Genomic DNA, 24,093 nt, shown 5'->3' with positions numbered 1-24,093 from the left:
AGTTGTACTCAACTCTTGGTAACACAGAACATCCATTTCTGATCTTACAGTATCCCACTGTAGATCTTCAATCACTGAGCTCCCAGTCTCACTAGACTTCCAGATAGAAGTCATCACCGGATCTCCTGAGCTCTTCCCGCAGCTATCCCGCTGTATACTCCTCAAGCGTCACCCCTGCTAACCTGCTGGGTCCCTGGCTTGGCACTCACTGAAGCTTTCCCACTTCTTTACCATCCCCGGCTGGTGAGAAGACTGCTCTGTACTTGCTCAAGCTTACTCACTGTAGTCTCCGGTAATAAGGTGGATGGTACCTTAGTGGCAACTGCTTACCCTTTTTCTGCGATCACAACTGGTTCCCTGTCCAGCAGGCCAAGGGACAAAAGAAACCCCTGCCTATTGGCTGAGACACCCCATCCATTTACGATCTGTCCTTGCTATGCCCTTGTTGATCTAATGTCACCAGCCACAATGCCACCTAGTGACAGAAGAGAAAACCGCAGCAACTCCAGAATTAGATGGAAGTCAGTGGATCTCCTAACAATTAGCCAGGATAATTACTACTTGGAAAACTAAATTTGTTAGCAATCCTGCCTAAACACCAGGGTGCTACATCTACAATATAATGATTCAGAATACAATGTTATCTTTTTGTTTACTGCATCAACATCATTGGAAAGAAAGTATTGTGTGTTGTGCATTTTTTTTGTACATTTATTAGTGCATAAGTGGGCATACCATGGGTATAGGCTTCTTACCTCTATGTCAGCTTCTGTGAACTCAATAATGGTAAATGCCCTGCGCACTAACTTCCAGTTGGCTTTGTCACTGATAGAACTTACTTTGGCACACTCTCCCTGGGAAAAAAAGTACAAATATTTCCTGTGATATTTAAAATAAATACCACTTTACAAAACGCCAGAAGATTCTGTCCTTACCTGAATAAGGAAACTGTAAAGCTCTGGGTTGCGCTCTAGACCCAGCCAACGTATAAGATGATCCTCACCTCCCTCTAATAACTGGTAGAAGATGTGAAAATTCCTCTCCCCCTGATTCTGATGGACCACCCGAGACTTCTCTATTAAATAACTAAGTATGTGACCTCCAGCTGGTGCTCCCTGCAAATTAAGGTACAACACAATGCTTACAAATTACAAAAAAGTCTCCACTAATAACAATATTGGTTCAATATACTTAATCCAAAAACAGCTGCAAACTCGGTACAATCAGATTGTACAATATCTGTACAAAATATTACCAACAACTGTGTAGAGTAAAGATCTACCTAGCAATCTGTTCAAATTATATCTATTCAGGCAGGCCCACTCCCTGCATTGATGATAAAACTAAAGTAAATTGTAGATTGTAATGTGTGTTGCCTATTTTAGGCATTACCTAGATCAAACTAAATTTTAAGTCCAGTTTCAAACTAAATTGTAACACTACATTGCTGGTAACTATGCAATAAATGTCTACATTTAAAAAATATATAAACTTTGGTATGAACATATCACATACGCATACAATATATTCCTAACAATTGATTTATAATACTCTCCCAATCCTTCATGACTTAAAGACTCCGGATTATCTTTGCCATACATTTTGAACATTTTCTAAGTTGCAAAATACATATTAACCACTTCAGGACCGCCGTATTGCCATTGTACGTCAGCACAATGGCACAGGCAGGCAGAATCACGTACATCTACGTGATTGCCTTCCAGCGGGTGGGGGGTCCCATCGGACCCCCTCCCGCTGGTTACGGCGGTCCGATTCGGTCCAGGAGCGCTCCGTGATGAGGGGATGGCCGTTCATTTTCGGCCACCCCCTCTGGATCGCTCCTGGCCAATGAGAAGCTTCCTCCCCTGTGTATTGTTTACACAGGAAGGAGGAAGTGATGTCATTCTCCTCGGGGCGGTCTTTTTGACCGGACTACGAGGAGAAGAGTAAAAGTAAGTCTGCACGAACACTACACTGACATGTAGGTACACACAGGCACACAAACCCCCCCCGATCCCCCCCCCGATCCCCCCCCCCGCCCCCCCTCCCCCCCCAGTCACAGTGTCACTGATTGCATTGATCATTTCTTTACTGATCAATGCATTCAGTGTCAGTTGTGACAGTAAAAACTGTCAGGACAGTTAGTGTTAGGTCCAGGGTAGCCCCCTATCACCCCCCAATAAAGATTTAACCCCCTGATTGCCCCTAGAGTTAACCCTTTCACCCCCTTTTGCCAGTGTCACTAAGCGATCATTTTTCTGATCGCTGCATGTGTCGCTAGTGTCGCTAGGTAGCTAGTTATTTTTTTAGGTTCACCGCCAGGTTTTTATATCGCTAGGTACCCCGATATACTACCCAATAATGTTTTTAACCCCCTGATTGCCGCTAGTTAACCCTTTCACCCCCTTTTGCCAGTGTCACTAAGCGATCGTTTTTCTGATCGCTGCATTAGTGTCGCTACAGTCGCTAGGTAGCTAGTTATTTTTTTAGGTTCACCGCCAGGTTTTTATAGCGCTAGGTACCCCGATATACTACCCAATAATGTTTTTAACCCCCTGATTGCCGCTAGTTAACCCTTTCACCCCCTTTTGCCAGTGTCACTAAGCGATCATTTTTCTGATCGCTGCATGTGTCGCTAGGTAGCTAGTTATTTTTTTAGGTTCACCGCCAGGTTTTTATATCGCTAGGTACCCCGATATACTACCCAATAATGTTTTTAACCCCCTGATTGCCGCTAGTTAACCCTTTCACCCCCTTTTGCCAGTGTCACTAAGCGATCGTTTTTCTGATCGCTGCATTAGTGTCGCTACAGTCGCTAGGTAGCTAGTTATTTTTTTAGGTTCACCGCCAGGTTTTTATAGCGCTAGGTACCCCGATATACTACCCAATAATGGTTTTAACCCCCTGATTTCCGCTAGTTAACCCTTTCACCCCCTTTTGCCAGTGTCACTAAGCGATAATTTTTCTGAACGCTGCATCAGTGTCGCTAGTGTCGCTAGGTAGCTAGTTAACTAGGCTCCCAAAAAGTCCCCCACATGTGGTATCCCCGTACTCGGGAGAAGCAGCAGAATTTATTTTGGGGTGTAATTTGACTTCTGCCCATAGCATGTGTGAGCAATATATCATTTAGTGACAACTTTGTGCAAAAAAAAAAAAGTTTGTAATATTCCCGCAACTTTTGGCAAAATATAAAATATTCCATGGACTCAACATGCCTCTCAGTAAATAGCTTGGGGTGTCTACTTTCCAAAATGGGGTCATTTGGGGGGGTTTTGTGCTATTTTGGCATTTTATGGCCTTCGAAACTGTGATAGGTAGTGAGGAGTTAAATCAAAAATTTGCACCCTTAGAAATCCTGAAGGTGGTGATTGGTTTTCGGGGTGCCGTGCGCGACTAGACTCCCAAAAAGTCCCACACATGTGGTATCCCCGTACTCGGGAGAAGCAGCAGAATGTATTTTGGGGTGTCATTTCACATATAACCATGGCATGTGTGAGCAATATATCATTTAGTGACAACTTTTTGTAAAAAAAAATTTTTATTTTTTTTTTTGTCATTATTCAATCCCTTAGGACAAAAAAAATAAATATTCAATGGGCTCAACATACCCATCAGCAATTTCCTTGGGGTGTCTACTTTCCAAAATGGGGTCATTTGGGGGGGATTTGTACTGCCCTGCCATTTTAGCACCTCAAGAAATGAGATCGGCAGTCATAAATTAAAAGCTGTGTAAATTCCAGAAAATGTACTCTAGTTTGTAGACGCTATAACTTTTGCGCAAACCAAAAAATATACGCTTATTGACATTTTTTTTACTAAAGACATGTGGCTGAATAAATTTTGCCCTCAATGTATGACTAAAATTTAGTTTATTCGATTTTTCTTATAACAAAAAGAAGAAAATATCTTTTTTTTTCAAAATTTTCGCTCTTTTTTCATTTATATCGCAAAAAAAAAAAAAATCGCAGAGGCAATCAAATACCATCAAAAGAAAGCTCTATTTGTGGGAAGAAAAGGACGCAAATTTCGTTTGGGTGCAATATTGCATGACCGCGCAATTACCAGTTAAAGCAGCGCAGTGCGAAATTGCAAAAAGACCTCTGGTCCTTAAGGTGTTTATTGGTCCGGAACTGAAGTGGTTAAAGTGCACTTGTACCCAGATTATGGACGCTAAAATATTTACATATTTGCATATTTTGAATAAGGATTAAAGTTTTACTAAACCCTGTAATATGAAAATATTTCATCAGCACCCCCACAGTGCCCACAGCTTATAAACCTTCTTTTTACATTAAAATAATACTGCCACTATATACCTTTTTGGCCCATCTGTATACCACGGTCACGTATTAAACTGCAAGGTCTGCCCAAGTTCTGAGTGTTCAGGTAGGAGGAGATCTCCCCTATAGCCTGTGTCCTAATGCTGTTATGGGAGGTGGAGCATCCATCAATCAAGATGTGACATCACACCCAATTATTTTTTAGTTACTGGGCATGGAGGAGGAGGGAGGGACTAGGCTGTCATTTAGGATCTGTATACACGTCCACATGTGTGATGTCAATATTATGGGATCTGAAAAGCCCAGCTTAAACAGGAAATATTTTCTCCAGCAATAGAGACCAAACTGAGCATGTGCAGCTGTACTACTCTGACTGTGTATTATCTGGCCTTGAAAGGGAGACCCTGCAGAAGGGGAAGGATCTGTGCACATAGGATCAAAGAGCCCTTTTACACAATGCACAGGATTAACCCCTAAGTTCCACAGTGAGTATAACAAGCATGCTATTCTGCATTTACATACATATTTTACTGTTGTGGGTTTAGTAACACTTTAAGCGAGGTTTAAAACAAGCCATCCCTGGCCCCTTTAGTTGCTTGTACCATGAAATAAGACTGGCCATACAATGTTACAGATTCCTCCATGCACACAAACTAGGTGGATGGCAGATCCCCTGCTGTGACACTGTATTCTGACAGCGGCACCCACCACTGTCAGAATATATTCATCAGTGGTTGCAACTGAATAGCTGATCGTCAGAAAATTGTCCAACGAGTTGATAGAAGTTGATTAAGTAATAGGAATTGCGCACCTGCAGCTGATTGGGCCAAGGACCTACAATGTGAAAGCTTCATATGACTTTGGAGTGAACCCAGGTTGGTTTGAACCTTAGCTCACTGCTTGTAGTGACGTAGCTCAAGCTCTTAACTTTTATTCATATTCTATAGCTCTTAATATAATGGAGTTACTTTGAAAAAAGTGGCTACAGTGATGTATAATAAGATCGCAACCCATTCTACATTATATATCAGATAAATATATTTGGCATCTAAAAAATGTGTAATTTCAATCTGCTAATTACTATGACGGTTTGTGAATTGTGAAACATAGTCATTTGGAAATATATATATATGCACAAAAGAGTTTGCAGTCTGTTAGGCATAACAAAACACTTCAAGTACACTTACCAATTACCATGTACCCTCTCAGACCCATTGGTTGAAGGGAATTAGTTATGTAGCACCCTCATTAGGCAGATGCAGTTTGTTTAATACCTAAACTACCAAGGATAAGGAGAGTCACATTTCTTGGGGTTAGTGACTCTGCACTGAACCAAAGACCAGGCAGATTGAGAAACTTAATTCTTTCCTGCTATATTTTCAAGCCCTCCTTACCTGTTATGTAGCATTCTCCTGGATTCACATGCTCACTTGCCCCGTGGATCCAGCATTGTCTCATACCACCAACTTGGTACTCTTTAGTGAGCCAGTGACGTCTTCTAGGTAGCCTCCGCACAACTATGAGCGCCAGCACTGCCCTCCACATGCTGTTTATCCTACTCCTGAGGCACCCTGGGATTTGTGATAGGGATATCCCAGGAGGCTTCAGGAACAGGGACACATCATTCTTACCTGGTGATGGAGGCAGGGTTCAAAGAAAAAATGTAAACAAAGCAAAAAAAAAGGAATTGGCTACTTAGATTGTAGACGGGGTGGGAGTGAAGGAAGGTTACATGACTCAGAGAAGCTTAGTTCCAATTAAAGTATTTTTCCCTTTAAAAAAAACCCTTTTACTTTATGTTGCTTATGTCTTTTTTTGATATATATATTATTTAATTAATACATAATATAAAACTTGTTAAGCTGAATTGCTGAATGCTCAAACAAGAAATTAAAGAGCGTTGCCTCTGTGAAGAAGCTAACATAGTGTAAAATCTATTACATTCATGCCTGGTCATGGAAGCAAATAATACAGACATTCATTTTTTAAGGTTCATAATTGCAACAACACATGCTGTGAACATATGAATGTTTTTCTTAAAACACACAGTGGTAACTATCGTGTGTGTAAAGGGCTAACCTCTCATTTAACCTGCCCCAGTGACGATCACTCTCAGGGCAATTTCACACTGCGCTTTACCTCTCCGGTAGCTGTCCATTCCCAAATGCAGTGGAGGGCAGTGTGGTGCGCAATTCAGCGTATCACACACAGCTCCCTTTTTAGTTTTGTTTTTGTACAAACTTTATTTGAAATGTACAAAAGTACACTTCAATGTGAAAGGGGACTAAAGGGTAATGCATAGTAAAAGGTGCATTATCACAATGCAAATTAACACACAGGTACAGTATTTGCCACCCTACCAAATACACACAGCAAATAAAAGCACACCTATGCTATAGCTCGATGTGTATACATTGTGTAATGTGGTACGGTGTGTTGACAAAAATGTTGCAGATGTCTATTTTTGTATGAAGAGGCATACTGACAGCCAGATGAAAATGAATGGGTTGCCCCAATGCAATGCTCAATAATGCATACAAACATAAAAATACATTGACATGTGCGTTAAGGCCCTGCCTTACTGTGAATGGGCCATTACATTTTTCCCAGAGCATGAAGTGTACTGAAAACAAAGAATAGAAGCATACATATACCTTGTAGTCAAACTGTACATCCATATACTTTCCAAATCTGCTTGAGTTGTCATTACGAAGAGTTTTGGCATTTCCAAAAGCCTGAGAAATATCAAATTTAAATATTAGTGTTTCACTTTTACTATGAAATTTATACAAACTAAAGTTAATTTTATGAGTTGTCTATCCACCTCCAGAACGGGATTGGAGAGAAGGAGTCGATCTCTAATTGTTTGAAGCTTTTCTGTGGTTGGGCATGCCATTGCCAAGTACTGAAGGATTTTCTTTGATGTTTCAGTTTTTCCAGATCCACTCTCTCCAGAGATGAGGATAAAATGATTGTTTCGCTCAGTACACATTACCCTATATGCATTATCTGCAATAGCATAGCTAAAGAAAGGCAAAAAACAGAAATGTATAAAAGTTCTCAAAGCAAATTAATACAGACATGTTATTCTACATTGCTTATAAAATTGTAATTCAATGTCATGCCTGATGCTGCCTTTGTTAGTCAGAACCCTTACTGGTTACTGGTAATACTGGTTTCCTTTTGTTAAAGCCCAACTCCAGCCTAAGCATTTTATAAAAATTTTTTAACATAGTTGCTGTCTGTGTCAATTGTCTTTCACTTCCTGTATATATTATTTATAGGCCATACCATACATATAAAGCAAAGTGGGGCCAAAAGTCAGAAAGCAAACCTATATAAAATTAACAAATTTGACCTCTTACACACATGTGCCAAAGGGTAAATAATTTTTTTTATTAATTCAAAAGTAAAAAAAAAAAACGCAATGAACAAAAATCAACATAAGCCCACCTTCTCAAAAAAAACTACCCAGAAAAAAAAAACAGAAAAAAAGTAAATCAATAAAAACACACAATTCCTAATGCACCATACACATGATCGGAATTTTGGTCAGAAAAAGCTCTGATGGTTTTCCCAATGGAATTCCGATGGGATTTCTCTCAAGCTGTCTTGCCTACACACGGTCACACCAAATTCTGATCGCCAAGAACGTGGAGACGTACAACACGTATGACAGGACTAGAAAAAGGAAGTTCAATAGCCAGTAGCCAATAGCTTCCATCTCGTAGTTGGATCTGAGCATGCGTGAGTTTTTGCGTGTCGTAATTGCATACACGCGATTGGAATTTCCAATAGAAACTTTTTCCATCAGAAAAATTGAGAACCTGCTCTCAATCTTTTTTCCTGGTGGAAATTCAGCCAGCAAAATTCCGATGGAGCATACACATGGTCGCATTTTCCGACGAAAAGCTCTCATCTGTCTTTTGCTGGTCGAAATTCCGACCATGTGTACGCGGCATAAGGTTTCATATGAGAGAGAGAGAGAGGCGAGAGAGAGAGAAAAGAGAGAGAGAAGAGAGAGAGGAGATGGAGAGAGGAGAGAGTAAAGGAGGCAAACAAAGATGAAAAAGTTACAGAAGGAGTAGACAGCAGTGACAGGAGACAGAAATATAAAAGTAACACTGGTCCACATGATCATTAAACTTAGCATTTAAATCTAAAGAAAAAGGGGTGGGGCAAGTAGGATTTTCCCAGTACTGTCATAAGACATTACAACAATTTTATAAAAATCATTAAACACTTAAGGACTGGAAGGATTTACCCCTTTAATGACCAGGCCATTTTTTTAATTTCGACACTGTGTTATTTTAACTGACTATTGCACTATTGGTCATGCGACGCTGTACCCAAACAAACCTCTGCAGTTTTTATTTTTTGTGCTATAAACAAAAAAATACAATTTTGAAAAAAAAAACAATATTTTTTACTTTTTGCTATAATAAATATCCCGAAAAAAACCCTAATTTTTTCATCAGTTTAGGCCAATATGTATTCTTCTACATATTTTTGGTAAAAAAAATTGCAATAAGCGAGTATTGATTGGTTTGCGCAAAAGTTATAGCATCTACAAAATAGGGGATAGATTTATGTAATTTTTATTATATATTTTTTACTGGTAATGGCAATGATCAGTGATTTTTTTTAGCAGAACTGCGACATTGCAGCAGACAGATTGTACACTTTTGATGCTTTTTTGGGATCAGTGACATTTATACAGCGGTCAGTGCTTTAAAAATGCACTAATTACTGTACAAATTACACTGGCAGGGAATGGGTTAACACTAGGGGTGTTCAAGGGGTTAAATGTGTTTCCTGGGAGGTGTTTATAACTGTGGGGGTAGGAGACTGACTAGGAACGGACAATTTTCCTCTACTCCCCTGTCAGAACGGGGATCTGTTTGTTTACATTGACAGAACCCTGTTCTGGCTCTCTGTGGAGCAATCGTGGGTGGCCGTCGGACATTGCAGCCTCTGGCCACACGCATCAGTTCCACCACCGTGCAGCGAGCGCACACACACGCACGCCTGCTGTTAAAGGGACTGATGTACAGCTACGGCGATTTGCGGGAATGAGCTGACCTGCCGCAATATAATGACGGCGGCTGGTCGGCAAGCAGTTAAAGTTAATTTACATGCAATCAACATTACAGTTTACCCCTGCGACGAGACATCACCGTGGTTTCCTTTAGTGTGTCCTGGAAGTCATCCCCCAAGATCTACGGGGCGGGGTGACTGGGGCCTATGAATACTTCAACGTGAAATGCTCTGGATTGAATGCAACTGTTTTCCCGTGTTTAACCACTTCCCACCCGGTCAATAGCAGATTGACGTCCGCGAAGTGCTTCTGTTATCCTGACTGGGCGTCATACGACGTCCTTCAGGATAACATGCTACCGCGCGCCCGTGGGGGTGCGCATCGCGGCGATCGGTGGTTCAGTGTGTCAGTCTGACACACCGCTACACTGATCTTGGTAAAGAGCCTCCAGTGGAGGACAGACGCGAATAGAGAAGAGCTCTCCTGACGGGGTGTCTGCGCTGATTGTTTATCAGTGCAGCCCCCCCCCCCCCCCCGGATGCCCACACTGGACCACCAGGGAAGCCCCCAGGACCACCAGGGAAGTGGGTAACATGTGGATAGCCAGGTATGTAACCCATGGCCGTCTAAGGTGCCTGGTATTGTAGTATTTAAATTAAATGCACACTTACACTTATAAACATTTTTAGGTCATTGGTGTTCTTTTTTTTCTTTTTTCTTTTCTTTTTCTCTTTGCCTTTTTCCCTTTTCTTTTGCTTTTTTCCTTTTTTGTTTTTCTATTCCTTTTTTTCACTTTATCCTCTTTTTTCTCTGTCACAGAGAGTATACTGTATATCTAACATACTTTCATTGAATAGATTCTCCTTTATATGTTTTCCTTACACTTGTTTACATTACCTATGAGTTTGCCTCACTAGTATGGTAATGATGACTCAACTTGTATATCCTTTATATGGTCAGCTTAAAGTGGTGTTCCCCCCCCCCCCCAAAAAAAAAAATAGGATTAAAATTCCAAAAAAATAAAAAAAAAATATTTTTGGAATTTATTTTTTTAACTCACCTCTAAATGCCTGTTGCTAGGGGGTTCCTCGTAGTCTGCCTCATTCAATGCCCAGATCCCAGATGACTGCGCGGCGCCGCTCGCACATGCGCAGTGGGTGCCCACAGTAAGAATGCCAGTATTGCCGAGCGGAGTGGGGAATGAGCAGGGCTTCGTTCTCCCACATCGCTGGACCCTGGGAAAGGTAAGTGTCCGATCATTAAAAGTCAGCAGCTGCAGTATTTGTAGCTGCTGACTTAATTTTTTTCTTTTAAGGGGCATCCAACTTTAAATGGTATCATTGGCTTATCTAGGATGTTCTTCCTGGCTGTTGTCACCTTCTTTGGCCACTGGGGGTTTTCTGGGTGTTGTTCTTCCTTTGGCAAGCATGAGATGCCTATAGAGGGAGCTGTACTGATGGGAGAACCCCTGCCAATCCCCCCCCCCTTGTCTGTGAGACAGGTCAATAGGGCCAGCCCCTGGTGGGGGCTGTCCTGTCAGCGCATGCACTGCTCATGGGGACGCCCATGGCTTCTTTGGCCACCCCTCCATCTAGGCATAGTGTTGCGGCCTTCCACCCTGTTGTGGGCGGAGGGCTTCAATGGGGCAACCCGCGTGCGCCATCAGTGCTCAGACCATACGCTTCACACTGATTCAAATTGGTCTGCATGGCTGTCGTCCTAGAAGGAAGCCTCTTCTAAAGATAATACACAAGTAAGCCGGCAAACAGTTTGCTGAAGACAAGCAGACATGTCCTGTGTCCTGTGGTCTGATGAGACCAAGATAAACTTATTTCATTCAGATAGTCTCAAGCATGTGTGGTGGCAGCCAGGTGAGGAGGTAGTGGGAGTGTCATGGTCTGGGGCTGCATGAGTGCTTTCGGCACTGGGGAGCTACAGTTCATTGAATGAACCATGAATGCCAACATGTACTGTGAGATACTGAAGCAGAGAATGATTCCCTCCCTTTGGAGACTGGGCCACAGGACAGTATTCCAACATGATAATTACCCCAAACAAATCATCAAGATGACCACTTCCTTCCTTGCTAAAGAAGCTGAGGATAAAGGTGATGGACTGGCCAAACATGTTGCCAGACCTAAACCCTATTGAGCACCTGTGGTGCATCCTCAAACAGTAGGTGGAGGAGCGCAAGCTCTCTAACATCCAACAGCTCCGTGATGTCACCATGTAGGAGTGGAAGAGGACTCTAGTGGCAACCTGTGAAGCTCTGGTGAACTCTATACCCAAGAGGGTTAAGGCAGTGCTGGAAAATAATGGTGGCCACACAGAATAAGGACACTTTGGGCCCAATTTGAACATTTTCACTTTTATTGCCAGCGGTTTAGACATTAATAGCTGTGTGTTGAGTTATTGTGAGGGCACAGCAAATGTGCACTGTTATACAAGCTGTACACTCACTAATTTACATTGTAGCAAAGTGTAATTGGTTCAGCGTTGTCACATTTATCATGTCACATACACATCTATACACATCTTTTCCAGGAGTTTTCCTGGGTTTAATAAATTTGTCTTGATACAACTACTACTCCTAGCTGCTGGATCTTGAATCTAGTTGATTTGTTGTTGGTAAGCTATGCTCACATCTTATTTGCTATCCATATATGCCATCTAGTGTCTGTTTGCAACATTACATGTCTGGGTTGGATATTAGTCGTTTTTCTTATATCCAATTATAGATAATATATGTTGAGAGTGAATGCGTTGGATCCAATCATTCAGTCCTACCACCGTCCATTAAATATCTGTGACTCCTTTGAATGGAGTTTTTACCTATTGGAAATAGTAGGACTGTTATGTATCCTTTATCTATTCACTTAATAATTATCATTGGGTTTGACCAATAGTTGAACTTACAATAACTTACACGATTATATTATACTATACTGTTTAACATTTATATGGATCCTTTGGATATGCTCCCATGCTTACTCAGGGATGTTTGACCTTGATGCCTCCTCTGTTTGCTAGTCCAGCCCCTAAGGTAGATATCCTTCTTGTCAATGATTTAAACAATTATAGAATGTATGGAATAATCACCATTGTTTCTAGTATATCATGTATCCATATTTTCATATTCTATTATTATTATTCCTAGTGCATAGTCCTCCTGTTCTCCTGTTTGCTCTTCTGAAGAAGCGGGAAACCGCGAAACATGTTGAGAGTTTGACCTTTTATATGTTCACATGGTGATTGGAGGTATCCTAAACTTTAAGTGCTCCACCAATTGTTGTGGAATGATCACTTAGATGAATTGTATTATGTTCAAATGTTTTTAAGCTGTAATTTTGACTACATGTAAAAAAACAGTTTTTTATAAAATTGTTGTAATGTCTTATGATGGTACCAGGGAACTTCTACTTGCCCCTCCCCTTTTTATTTATATTTTAACACATATTTGGGATGTTGGTACCTCTATTTCTTGATTTATAGATACACCTGAGCAGTTATTTTATAAAGTTATTTTATAAACTTAGTATTTTGGGTTCTACTCTTTCTTTCAATCCTTTGGTTTTGCACAGAGCAGCCCCGATCCTTGTCTTCTGGGCCCCTACTGGCACTCCTTGCTTTACCTGTTCAATGGGTGCCCCCATAGGAAGCTGCTTCCTATGCAGGTACTCAAGTAGGCTTCATAGACACAGGCAGCTTGGTTCGTTCCTGTCACCTGTTCCCTTGTCACAGAATTTGACTGACAGCAGTGGAGCCAATGGCCTCAGATAAGTATTTTTACCTTAATGCAGAGAATGCTTAAAATAAACCATCCTCACTGGCTCTGACAGCAACAGGAACCAATGGCTCCTGCTGCTGTATCTGGGCCAATCAGGAGCAAGATACCCATGTACATCACTGGATTGAGTTTGTGCTCAGGTAAGTATTGGGGGGCTGCAGAGGAAGCTGCATGCAGGAGGGTTTTTTAAGCTCACTGCAAGGTAAAAAAATTCTGCCTTTAGAACCACTTTAAAAATATCTTGCAATTCCAGTTTTTGATAAGAAGAGCACAGACCAGAGGCAGCCCGTCCATACGGGGGATGCAGGAGCATTGCCCCCCTAATCTTTTTGTTAGAAGCATGTGATTAAAGCCGGAGGCTCTAATTGGCTTTAAAAAAAGGGTGGGCTCAGGGTGCATAGCACTGTGTCCCGAGTCCACCCACCTAGTTTGCTATTGTCTTCCTGATTTTCCTCCCGGCCAATCCCGGCTCAGGTAGCGGGTCCTGAGACCCGATTGGTCGAGAGAAGAAGCGATCTTATTAGCTGCTGAGGAAGGAGGAGATGCAGGGTGATGGAGGAGATGCAGGGTGAAGCAGGGGAGGGGGTTTTGCTTTAAGATCTGTGCTAAAAAGATCAAAATTGTAAAAGTAAAAGTGAAAATCTCAATAAAGATGATCAAAGCTTTTTTAAAGGATGTGTAAACATTTATTGTTCACACTGATACATGATATCTTCATAGTTACTGTAACATTTTCATACATGTGTGGTGGCAGCTCAATGAAATTCACTCCTTGGTACATTTTCATTTGCCTCTCGGTATATAGATCAAGTTCCTTGTATGGGTTCACAGACACCAGTAATGTCCCAATGTATGTCTAAGAATCACAAAATAAAAAAACATGTAAAACTATTTTGTGCAGAGTAATATTAACAAAATCAGTCTAAAGTCAAAAAATGTAATCAAGGCACCAAAGTACAATTTAGAGTATAATTTATAAAGTATGATCACAATTAATACGGTAGTTAAAATATATGTCATGACAAAATAAAAATAAAAATCTCTGGAATGCATGCACACTTCCCCAAGTGCAAGTAGAGAAACAACTATTGATGTGCCAGAAATATAATATGTTTCTACCTTGATGCGACAACACAGCTCTGATCTCCTAAGCTTGCGTTGTCAGCCCTGCCGTCACTTCTAATGCCGCGTACACACGACCAGACTTTTAGACAGCAAAGGTGCGATGGAACGTGTATGGGCTCCATGAGACATTTGCTGTCCAAAAATCTGACAGACTTTATAAATAGAACATGTTTTAATTTTTTTCCGCCGAAACTCCGCCGGAGCCAGTTCCTATGGAGAAATCCACTTGTCTGTATGCTAGTCCAACAGACGAAAATCAACGCTAGGGCAGCTATTGGCTACTGGCTATGAACTTCCTTATTCTGGTCCAGTAGTACATCATTACGGTCTAATCCATCTGACTTTGGTATGATTGTGTGTGGCCAAGTCCGTTGATTCGGAAAGTCCGTCAGAACTCCGCCGAAAGTCCGTCAGGAATATCGTCGGACCTAGTCTGCTGGAAAGTTCAGTCTTGTGTACACGGCATTAAGGATTACATAGAACAGAGATCTCTCATTATCTCCCCCCTCCTCCTTTCTCCATAACCCCTCCTTGTACACGGAGAGCATAGGAAATTATCAGCTCACAAGGTTTCTGCCAAAATCAACTGGAGTTTTTTTACACTTATAAAACAGATATAACAAAACATTTTCAATGGTATATTAAAAAGGCCAAAGGGAAGCAAAAAAGAGAAGCAGCATGAGCAATGTGTACAACAGGTTAATACAAAGCTTCCATTAAATTTGAAGTAGTTTTCTGAAAACGATCACAGCATCCTTCAGCTCCAGTAAAACTCATATCAAAATGGGATTTCTGACCTCAAGGGCTGTAATTGCTTATGTATTTAACGTATTCTTTAGGTAACTGTTGTGTTGGAACTTTTATTTAAGGACAGAGTCACTTGCTTGAGCACAAATTAAAACATATTGTTGCTGATGCCTACATAAAGTGGGAATCAACTCCCATCTCTGACTTGTACCTATATGTATGCCTATAATATTTAATGTATATGCAGCCAATGACATCACCGGACCATTCCTTCAAAGTCCTGTGCCATAAACAGCAGCCCCCTCAGAGTAACGTCATCGCGGATCCAGCCAGTCACACAGCTAGCGTTCCCAGACCCGGAAAGAAGACTGGGTGAAGAGGGAAGCAGCCTCCAGCGATGACAGCGCATCGATGGAATGCTTAGTTTTCAGGTAAGTTTCATATAATGTGCTAGTATTCACTGCATACTAGCATATTATGGCATTACTTTTCAGGTCAGAAAAAAAAAACACTCAGAGGTTTACTACTGCTTTAAAGAAACAGTCAACAGTCTATTGGTTGAACTAGATGGCCTTTTTTTAACCTATGTAACTAAATGTGTTTGTAGGCACTACAAGTCAGATAAGTTACCTTTATTGTAATGACTATGCTATGCCCAGATCACTGCTGTTTACTGTACAAATCATAGCTTCATTGATGCACACAGCACTCTGAGTTCCAGCTCTCCCTACAATGCAGGATCTTGTTGTTCACCCTCCTTTTCCTCTTTTCTTGTCCATTCACAAAATGCCTTGCATTCTGTTCACAGAATACATGGTGTTCCTTCAACTGACGAGAGGAGATCCTGTTTTTTACCTGCCTCTCCTCTCCATGTCCATTTAAAGAATGCCTGGCATTCTGTAAACAATATATAAGGCATTTTCTAAATGGAAGAGGTTGAGAGCAAAGGGAACACCAGGACCCTTTTTGTTTGAGAGCTGAAACTCTCAGTCGCAGCGCCAGATAAAAAGTACTGTGTGTAGTATCCAGCATCCACGAAGGTATGATTTGTACAGTAAACAGGAGCAATCCAGGCAGATAGTCATTGTTAGAGGTAACTTATTTGACTTATGGTGTTTCCTACATTTTGTTTCCTGCAGATTAACTTTAAAGTGGTTGTAAAGGCTAAAGGTTTTTTACCTTTATGCATTCTATGCATGAAGGTAAAAAACCTTCTGGGTGCAGCCCCTCTAATACTCACCTGAGCCCCCTCTTGATTCAGCGATATGCATGAAAGCCTCAGCTGTCCCAGGACTCCCTCTCTTCATTGGCTAAGACAGCAGCTGGAGCCATTGACTCCCACTGCTGTCAATCACAACCAGTGAGCCAATGAGGAGAGAGCAGGGGTGGGACCTAGCCACAGCTCTATGTGTCTTATGAACGCATACAGCAGGGCTAGAGAGCGAGAATGCACCAGTGCCTCCATAACAAGCAACACTGCACAGGGCAGGTAAGTGTGACATGTTTGTTAATACCATTTTAACATCTGGAGCTGAAGGGTGCTTTAAAGGCTTCAGTAAAGCTCTTCATAATCTGCTCAAGGGTTTGTGGAAAACACTGCTCCTATCTAAGCTGAAGTCTACAGTAAAATAAAGGTTTCAAGAAAGCTGCGGTCCATTCACACAGGGGCAACACGACTTTGAGCAAGACTTTGGGAGGCAACTTGGACACGACTTGAGTATGAATCACAGCACGACTTGAGGCAACTTACAAGGCAACTTGAAGTTGCTTCCAGGACAGGGGACTTTACCAGTGGTCAATCACATAATAATCAGCTCTGTGGGAGGGAGGGGTTTGCCTAGAAAACTATTTTTACTTCCTGGAAAGTTGCTTCAGTTAAGACAGGGATCAGACTTGGAGGCAACTTCTATTGAAATCAATGGGTACAAGTTGCCTAGAAGTCGGATTGAAGTAGTACAGGAACCTTTTCTGAAGTCGGAGCAACTTCAGTAGTGTACATTAAGATGGCTCTCATTCACTTACATTGATTTTATCATTATATTTAGCAGGGGTATGCACTCAATAGCTGATATGCCTACCTCTGCCCCCAGCGCTCATAGGGTGTAGTCAACTTCCTCCCACCTGGGAATAATTCTCAATATTTAGCTGCCGTTATAAAATAAACCTTATCATATAGAAACAAATGAGTGATTAACCTGAAAATTCAAATACAACCACTAACAGCGCTAATACCACATCTCCATGTAATCAATAATTATCTATACTGAACATGTAGTATTTTTTAGATCCAATAAGTCTTTTGTCAGAGCTTATGTCCACAAACAAAAGGGTTAAATGCTGAGAGCACACACTGTTCCACGTCAATCAATACAGTCCTTCATATTCATTAACTCTTCCAAAATATCAGGATATGCGTGGTTGTGGTCCTACACCTTCACCAAAAGCTGTTCCACCTCCGTGAATATGTATACAGATGTCTGCTTACCAGACCCCAGTCTCTTTAGAGCCTGTCTCCACTGTGTGGAACTCCTCTGTGTGATTCTGTGTTCCCGCTGGTTGCTCTCACATTGGTTTCATAGTTTCATAGTTTCATAGTTAGTAAGGTTGAATAAAGACACCAGTCCATCCAGTTCAACCTGAGTGAGTGTCTACCCCTATCCCTGTACATTGCACACTCACATTGGTCCCTACCCTCAAGGAGCCCACAATCTAAGGTCCCCATTCATATACTAAGGCCAATTTTGGACAGAAGCCAATTAACCTACCTGCATGTCTTTGGAGTGTGGGAGGAAACCAGAGTACCTGGAGGAAACCCACGCAGGCACAGGGAGAACATGCAAACTCCAGGCAGGTAGTGTTGTGGTTGGGATACGAACCAGCGAGCCTTTTTACTGCTAGGTGAGAGTGCTAACCACTACACCACTGTGCCGCCCTGAATTGGTAATGGACATGAAAAAGATTCAAGGGGTCTCATATAGTGTAGTACCTTTTATTAGGATTCAATGAATTCCCTACCCCCCTTACATAATATGCTTACATTTAAAACAATTTAAAACAGCCTATAAAATTTGGGGTGTTAGTGGTGCCGTACAAGCGCCTCACCGGTAGGCTGCAGGTCTCATCCAACGCAGTCTCCGTGTGAAGACCGGGTCCTTGTCGGCTCTCACTCCCCCTTTTGCCTTTTGGTGAAGGTGTAGGACCACAACCACGCATATCCTTATATTTTGGAAGAGTTAATGAATATGAAGGACTGTATTGATTGACATGGAACAGTGTGTGCTCTCAGCATTTAACCCTTTTGTTTGTGGACATAAGCTCTGACAAAAGACTTATTGGATCTAAAAAATACTACATGTTCAGTATAGATAATTATTGATTACATGGAGATGTGGTATTAGCGTTGTTAGTGGTTGTATTTGAATTTTCAGGTTAATCACTCATTTGTTTCTATATTGATTTTATCATGTTGCGCGACTTGAGGCAACTTGGGGCGACTTCAAGTCGGATCCAAAGTTGCTCCTGTGTGAATGGACTCTTAGGCTAATGTTTACAAACAAGGACAAAATGTCTACTAGACAATAATGATGTTTATATAGTAAAGTAAATTATTGATACTGCATTTACAACACAGTTCTCCTACTGGTGTTATGATAAAACTTCTGTCAACAAAATATTAAAACCAGAATTACATAAATAAGATTCTCCTGGAATCTCTTGCGCAGGTTGTCCATAAAAGCGGTTTCACTGGTGTGTGAATCTAGCAGCACAAAATCTTGAACGCCAACTTTTTCCCGAGCAGATAGTGAGCCTTCAATGTGCGTATCTGCTCCATTTTTTTTAGCACTTTCAATCTAAGAAAAGACAGAAAAAAAAAACAGTCACACACTCTAAGAATATGTCTTCAAACTGGATTAATGGATTCTATCAAGATCAATCACTCTCTAGATCAGTGTTTCTCAACTCCTGTCCTCAGGAGCCGCTAACAGGCCAGGTGTGCAAGATAACTGAAATAAATCACAGGTGATATAATTTGCTGCTCAGTGATTGCAGTATTCTAGTCTGCATCTCCCCAAGGTAATACTTAAAGTCTGGCCTGTTAGTGGCTCCTGAGGACAGGAGTTGAGAACCACTGCTTTAGATTGTTCTCGAGACTCCAGCCAGGGGCAATACCACCCCACAAGGTTCCCAGCTTTTAAATAATTTAAATACAAATAATTTTGCTTCCAAGAGTTTATTATATACTTAGAGCTAGCTCCCTTTACTTTTTTTTATAGTGTAAATATGCTGTCCCCTCAAAAGAACGCAACAAACAGCCATTAATGTCTAAACCGCTGGCAACAAAAGTGAGTGAAAATGTCCAAACTGGGCCCAATTAGCCATTTTCCCTCCCCAGTGTCATGTACCTTGTTAGTGTTACAAGGTCTCAGGTGTGAATGGGGACCAAGTGTGTTAGATTTGGTATTATTGCTCTCACTCTGTCATACTGGTCATTGGAAGTTCAACATCGCAGCTCATGGCAAAGAACTCTCTGAAGAGCTGAAAAAAAGAACTGTCGCTCTACATAAAGATGGCCTAGGCTATAAGAAGATTGCCAAGACCCTGAAACTGGGCTGCAGCATGGTGGCCAAGACCATACAGGGGTTTAACAGGACAGGTTCCATTTAGAACAGGCCATAGCCATGGTCAACCAAAGAAGTTGAGTGCACATGCTCAGCGACATATACAGAGGTTGTCTTTGGGAAATAGAAGTATGAGTTCTGCCAGCATTGCTGCAGAGGTTGAGAGGGTGAGGGGTCAGCCTGTCAGTGCTCAGACCATGCACTGCACACTGCATCAAATTGGTTTGCATGGCTGGCGTCCCAGAAGGAAGCCTCTTCTAAAGATGATGCACAAGAAAGCCCGCAAATAGTTTGCTGAAGAAAAGCAGACTAAGGACATTACAGGATTACTGGAACCATGTCCTGTAGTCTGATGAGGTGGTCAGTTGGTGTCAAGCATGTGTGGTGGCAAGGTGAGGAGTAAAAAGACAAGTGTGTCTTGCCTACAGTCAAGCATGGTGGTGGGAGTGCCATGGTCTGGGGCTGCATGAGTGCTGCCGGCCCTGGGTAGCTACAGTTCATTGAGGGAACCATGAATGCCAACATGTACTGTGACATACTGAAACAGAGCATGATCCCCCTCCCTTTGAAAGACAGGGTTGCAGGGCAGTATTCCAACATGATAATGACCTCAAACACACCTCCAAGACAACCACTGCCTTGCTAAGGAAGCTGAGGGTAAAAGTGATGGACTGGCCAAGCATGTCTCCAGACCTAAACCCTATTGAGCATCTGTAGGGAATCCTCAAACAGAAGGTGGAGGAGTGCAAGGTCTCTAACATCCACCAGCTACGTGATGTCATCATGGAGGAGTGAAAGAGGACTCCAGTGGCAACCTGTGAAGCTCTGGTGAACTCCATGCCCAAGAGGGTTAAGGCAGTGCTGGAAAATAATGGTGGCCACACAAACTATTGACACTTTGGGCCCAATTTGGACATTTTCTCTTAGGGGTGTACTTACTTTTGTTGCCAGTGGTTTAGACATTAATGACTGTGTGTTGAGTTATTTTGAGCGGACAGCAAATTTACACTGTTATACAAGCTGTACACTCACCATTTTACATTGTAGAAAATTGTAATTTCTTCAGTGTTGTCACATGAAAAGATATAATAAAGTACTGTATTTACAAAAATTGTGAGGGGTGTACTCACTTTTGTGAGATATTGTACAACTAAAGCAGGTTTTATACACAACTTTTTGACATAAAAATGATCTCTTGAACAAAAAACTGGGATTCAACCAAGAGAAGGAGACCGGGAGAATTTGTAATAGTTTTATCATACTCTTAAAACAGTTAGACAGATACATTGATAAACACTAAGGATGAGCCGAACACTCCCTGGTTCGGTTCGCACCAGAACCTGTGAACAGACCTAAACTTCTTGTGAACTTTAGAACCCTATTAAAGTCTATGGGACTCGAACGTTCAAAATCTAAAGTGCTAATTTTAAAGGCTAATATGCAAGTTATTGTCCTAAAAAGTGTTTGGGGACCTGGGTCCTGCCCCAGGGGACAGGTATCAATGCAAAAAGAAGTTTTAAAAACTGCAGTTTTTTCGGGAGCAGTGATTTTAATAATGCTTAAAGTGAAACAATAAAAGTGTAATATTCCTTTAAATTTCATACCTGGGGGGTGTCTATAGTATGCCTGTGAAGGGGCGCATGTTTCCCGTGCTTAGAACTGTCCCTGCACAAAGTGTAATTTCTGCAGGAAAAAAAGTCATTTAAAATCACTCGCGGCTATAATGAATTGTCGGCTCCCCATAATACAGAGAACAGTCATTGAAAGTCAATGATAAAAAAAAAAGCATGGGGTTCCCCCAAATTCAATTACCAGGCCCTTCAGGTCTGGTATGGATATTAAGGGGAACCCTGCGACAAATAAAAAAAAAAATGACATGGGGTTCCCCCTAAAAATCCATACCAGACCCTTTATCCGAGCATGCAACCTGGCAGGCCGCAGGAAAAGAGGGGGGGACGAGAGAGTGCCCCCCCTCCTGAACCATACCAGGCCACATGCCCTCAACATTGCGAGGATGCTTTGGGGGTCTGTGACCCCTCAAAGCACCTTGTCCCCATGTTGATGAGGACAAGGGCCTCATCCCCACAACCCTGGCCGGTGGTTGTGGGGGTCTGCGGGCGGGGGGCTTATCAGAATCTGGAAGCCCCCTTTAACAAGGGGACTTCAAGATCCCGGCCCCCCGTTTGAAATGGTAAGAGGGTACAAAAGTACCCCTACCATTTCATAAAGAAAGTGTAAAAGAATGTTAAAAAAGACACACACATAGTTGAAAAAGTCCTTTATTAAAAATTTAAAAAATGTAAAAAAGAGTCCAGCGGTGGTAATCCACTCTTGCTATCCAGCGACGGATGATTATCTCTCCGGGTCCAGCGATGGCTGATCTGATCCAGCGGCAGGTGATCTCTCCTTCCAGCGCAGCGAATCCATCCATCCTCTGTCTCCACTGGCGGAGACACTGCGGGGATCCCGGAAGCCTGACATTTCTTATATGAGGAGGGCGGGGCAACCCGTCACCTGACTCCGCCCCCCTCTGACACAAGTGGGGAAGCATGGCTTCCCCAATGACGTGTCACCTGACCCAGAAACGCATTGGGTGAACTCCTTTGCAGACATCACTTGCATTCTTTTATCTATGTGCCGTTTTGATTCCTTCAAAATGTGAGTGTTTCTTTTATATGCTTTACTTATTAAAACGCTTTTTTTGACAATATTACGCTATGTTGGATTCCTATCTTTATGGTTTTATATATGATACTGTGATCTCATCTCCTATCGGATAACAACGAATTCTCACCAAATTGATGCTGTGGTGTGAGCTGAATTTGCGGATTATTTATGCCTGTTGGGTTGAATTCTAGCTATAAGCCTACATGACTTGGGGGGCATATGCCTAGCTAAGTCCAAGTCTTCTGGTAAGCCTCCCCCAGTTTCACGGTGCTGGTGGTGTTACATGCATGAAGAATACACCTTGGAAGTTTTTCTTGCAATTTGGCACTGGATGTTATATTTTGTGGGACTCATTTAGTATTTGCTCTTTCTGATAAAGAAGTTGCGAATGATTATATCTAATTTTCACATATATTTATTTCTCACATACATTTATTTTTCCATGTAAATGTTTGATTTCACTTTTTTGTGTTTATGTAGCACCATTTGATATCTATTTATTTAGATGTTTTCAGATATATGTATGTTGACACGTATATTTTTTTTATTTGACACTTTGATATAGCGCTACACATACATTTTTCTTAGAGTCAATAATTACACCTAGCAAACTAGCACGAGTAAAGGTACTGATAGTCGTGCTATTGATGTCGATGAGGGGGGACAGGCCATTTAATGTATTGTAAAAGTAACCATGTGACTCTAAAGCCACCTAGATCACTTTTACAAGAAAGCTGAGATTTGGCTGAAAAAAAAATACAGAGGAGCTCACAGCTACAGGAGCAGCTATGAGTTTGGTTTATTCCCTTTACTATTCCCTTTACTACCAGGAAGTTTATAAACATTATTATTATGTTTATAAACATAAACATTATTATTATGTTTATAAACATAATAATGAGAGTGACCATGTAGGTTGGTTTAACAGCATGGAGGCAAACTTATGACTCCATCTCCTTTTCATCCACTGGGTCTGGGTGAGGGAGTCCAGTGGAGACCACCATGGGAGAGGGCAGCTGGAGAGACAGAGTTAGATTTCTGCAGCCAGGTTTCAGTAACAACAAGTGGGCTGAAGAAGTTAAAGATAAAATTTAATTGACAAAGCTGTGTTTGTTGCAGACAGAGCAGGCATTCCAGAGGGAACATAAAAAGGTGGGGCTGGGGGCGTGGTCTGGACATGGCCAAGTAAGGACATGTTCTTGTGGAGCTCCAGGTCCATCCTGGCCTTTCTAGCCCTAATTTCAGTTATATATCTCAGAAAAAACGGCATGTACTGGAAGCGAAGAGTGAAAAATAGAAAGAAGCCACTTCCCAGACCACACACAAGTGGAGAAATTCAAAGATACTTCCCCAACTCCCAGAAGTCATCTCTGGCCCCTAAGATGGCAGATAACACAAGGCATGGCGGACTTGTGAGTTCAATGCCGCGCGACTCACAGACATCACCGATAGCTTCACACATACTGGAGGGAGAACTTGGTACACCAGCGGTATTCAGCCTCAACACCAAGGACTCGGTCCACCCGCACCTTACGCCTCTCACCCTACGGGTGGATGAGGAGCTGAGGGCACTGCTGCAGGCCCTGCCTACAAGAGCTGACATAGAGTCCCTGGGCAGCAGGCTAGAAGCTTCCCATCGCAAAAAAACATTGCAGCGGTACGCACACGCATCACCTCTCTGACAGAATGAATGGGAGCAGGACAAGCCACAGTGACAGCATTGGAAAGGAGCTTATGGCAAGTGGAAGATGCTCAGGCCACACAAGCAGCATCGGTGCTCACTCAGCAACTGTACCTGGAAGAAATTGAAGATCGCAGCAAGAGGAACAA

At 41.9% G+C, this 24,093-nt stretch overlaps 1 protein-coding gene across 1 annotated transcript in view; it reads right to left on the bottom strand.

Moving 5' to 3' along the window:
* MYO1H (myosin IH) overlaps window positions 1-23,706 on the bottom strand; it is a 125,901-nt gene extending 102,195 nt beyond the window's left edge. Inside the window, exons 1-7 of the mRNA XM_077461469.1 lie at window positions 23,701-23,706; window positions 18,667-18,828; window positions 13,846-13,961; window positions 7,105-7,303; window positions 6,935-7,015; window positions 936-1,115; window positions 756-854 (exon numbers count right to left, since the gene is read on the bottom strand). Coding sequence (XP_077317595.1) covers window positions 756-854; window positions 936-1,115; window positions 6,935-7,015; window positions 7,105-7,303; window positions 13,846-13,961; window positions 18,667-18,828; window positions 23,701-23,706 — 843 coding nt within the window. The remainder of the gene's footprint in view (window positions 1-755; window positions 855-935; window positions 1,116-6,934; window positions 7,016-7,104; window positions 7,304-13,845; window positions 13,962-18,666; window positions 18,829-23,700) is intronic.
* Window positions 23,707-24,093: the final 387 nt, after the last annotated feature.

This window comes from Lithobates pipiens, unplaced genomic scaffold (genome assembly GCF_037356315.1).
Source record: "Lithobates pipiens isolate NorthernLeopardFrog02 unplaced genomic scaffold, aLitPip1_a1.2 Scaffold_3, whole genome shotgun sequence".
NCBI lineage: Eukaryota > Metazoa > Chordata > Amphibia > Anura > Ranidae > Lithobates > Lithobates pipiens.
The sequence above is the reverse complement of the archived record's forward strand: the minus strand, read 5'-3'. Positions and strand labels throughout refer to the sequence as shown.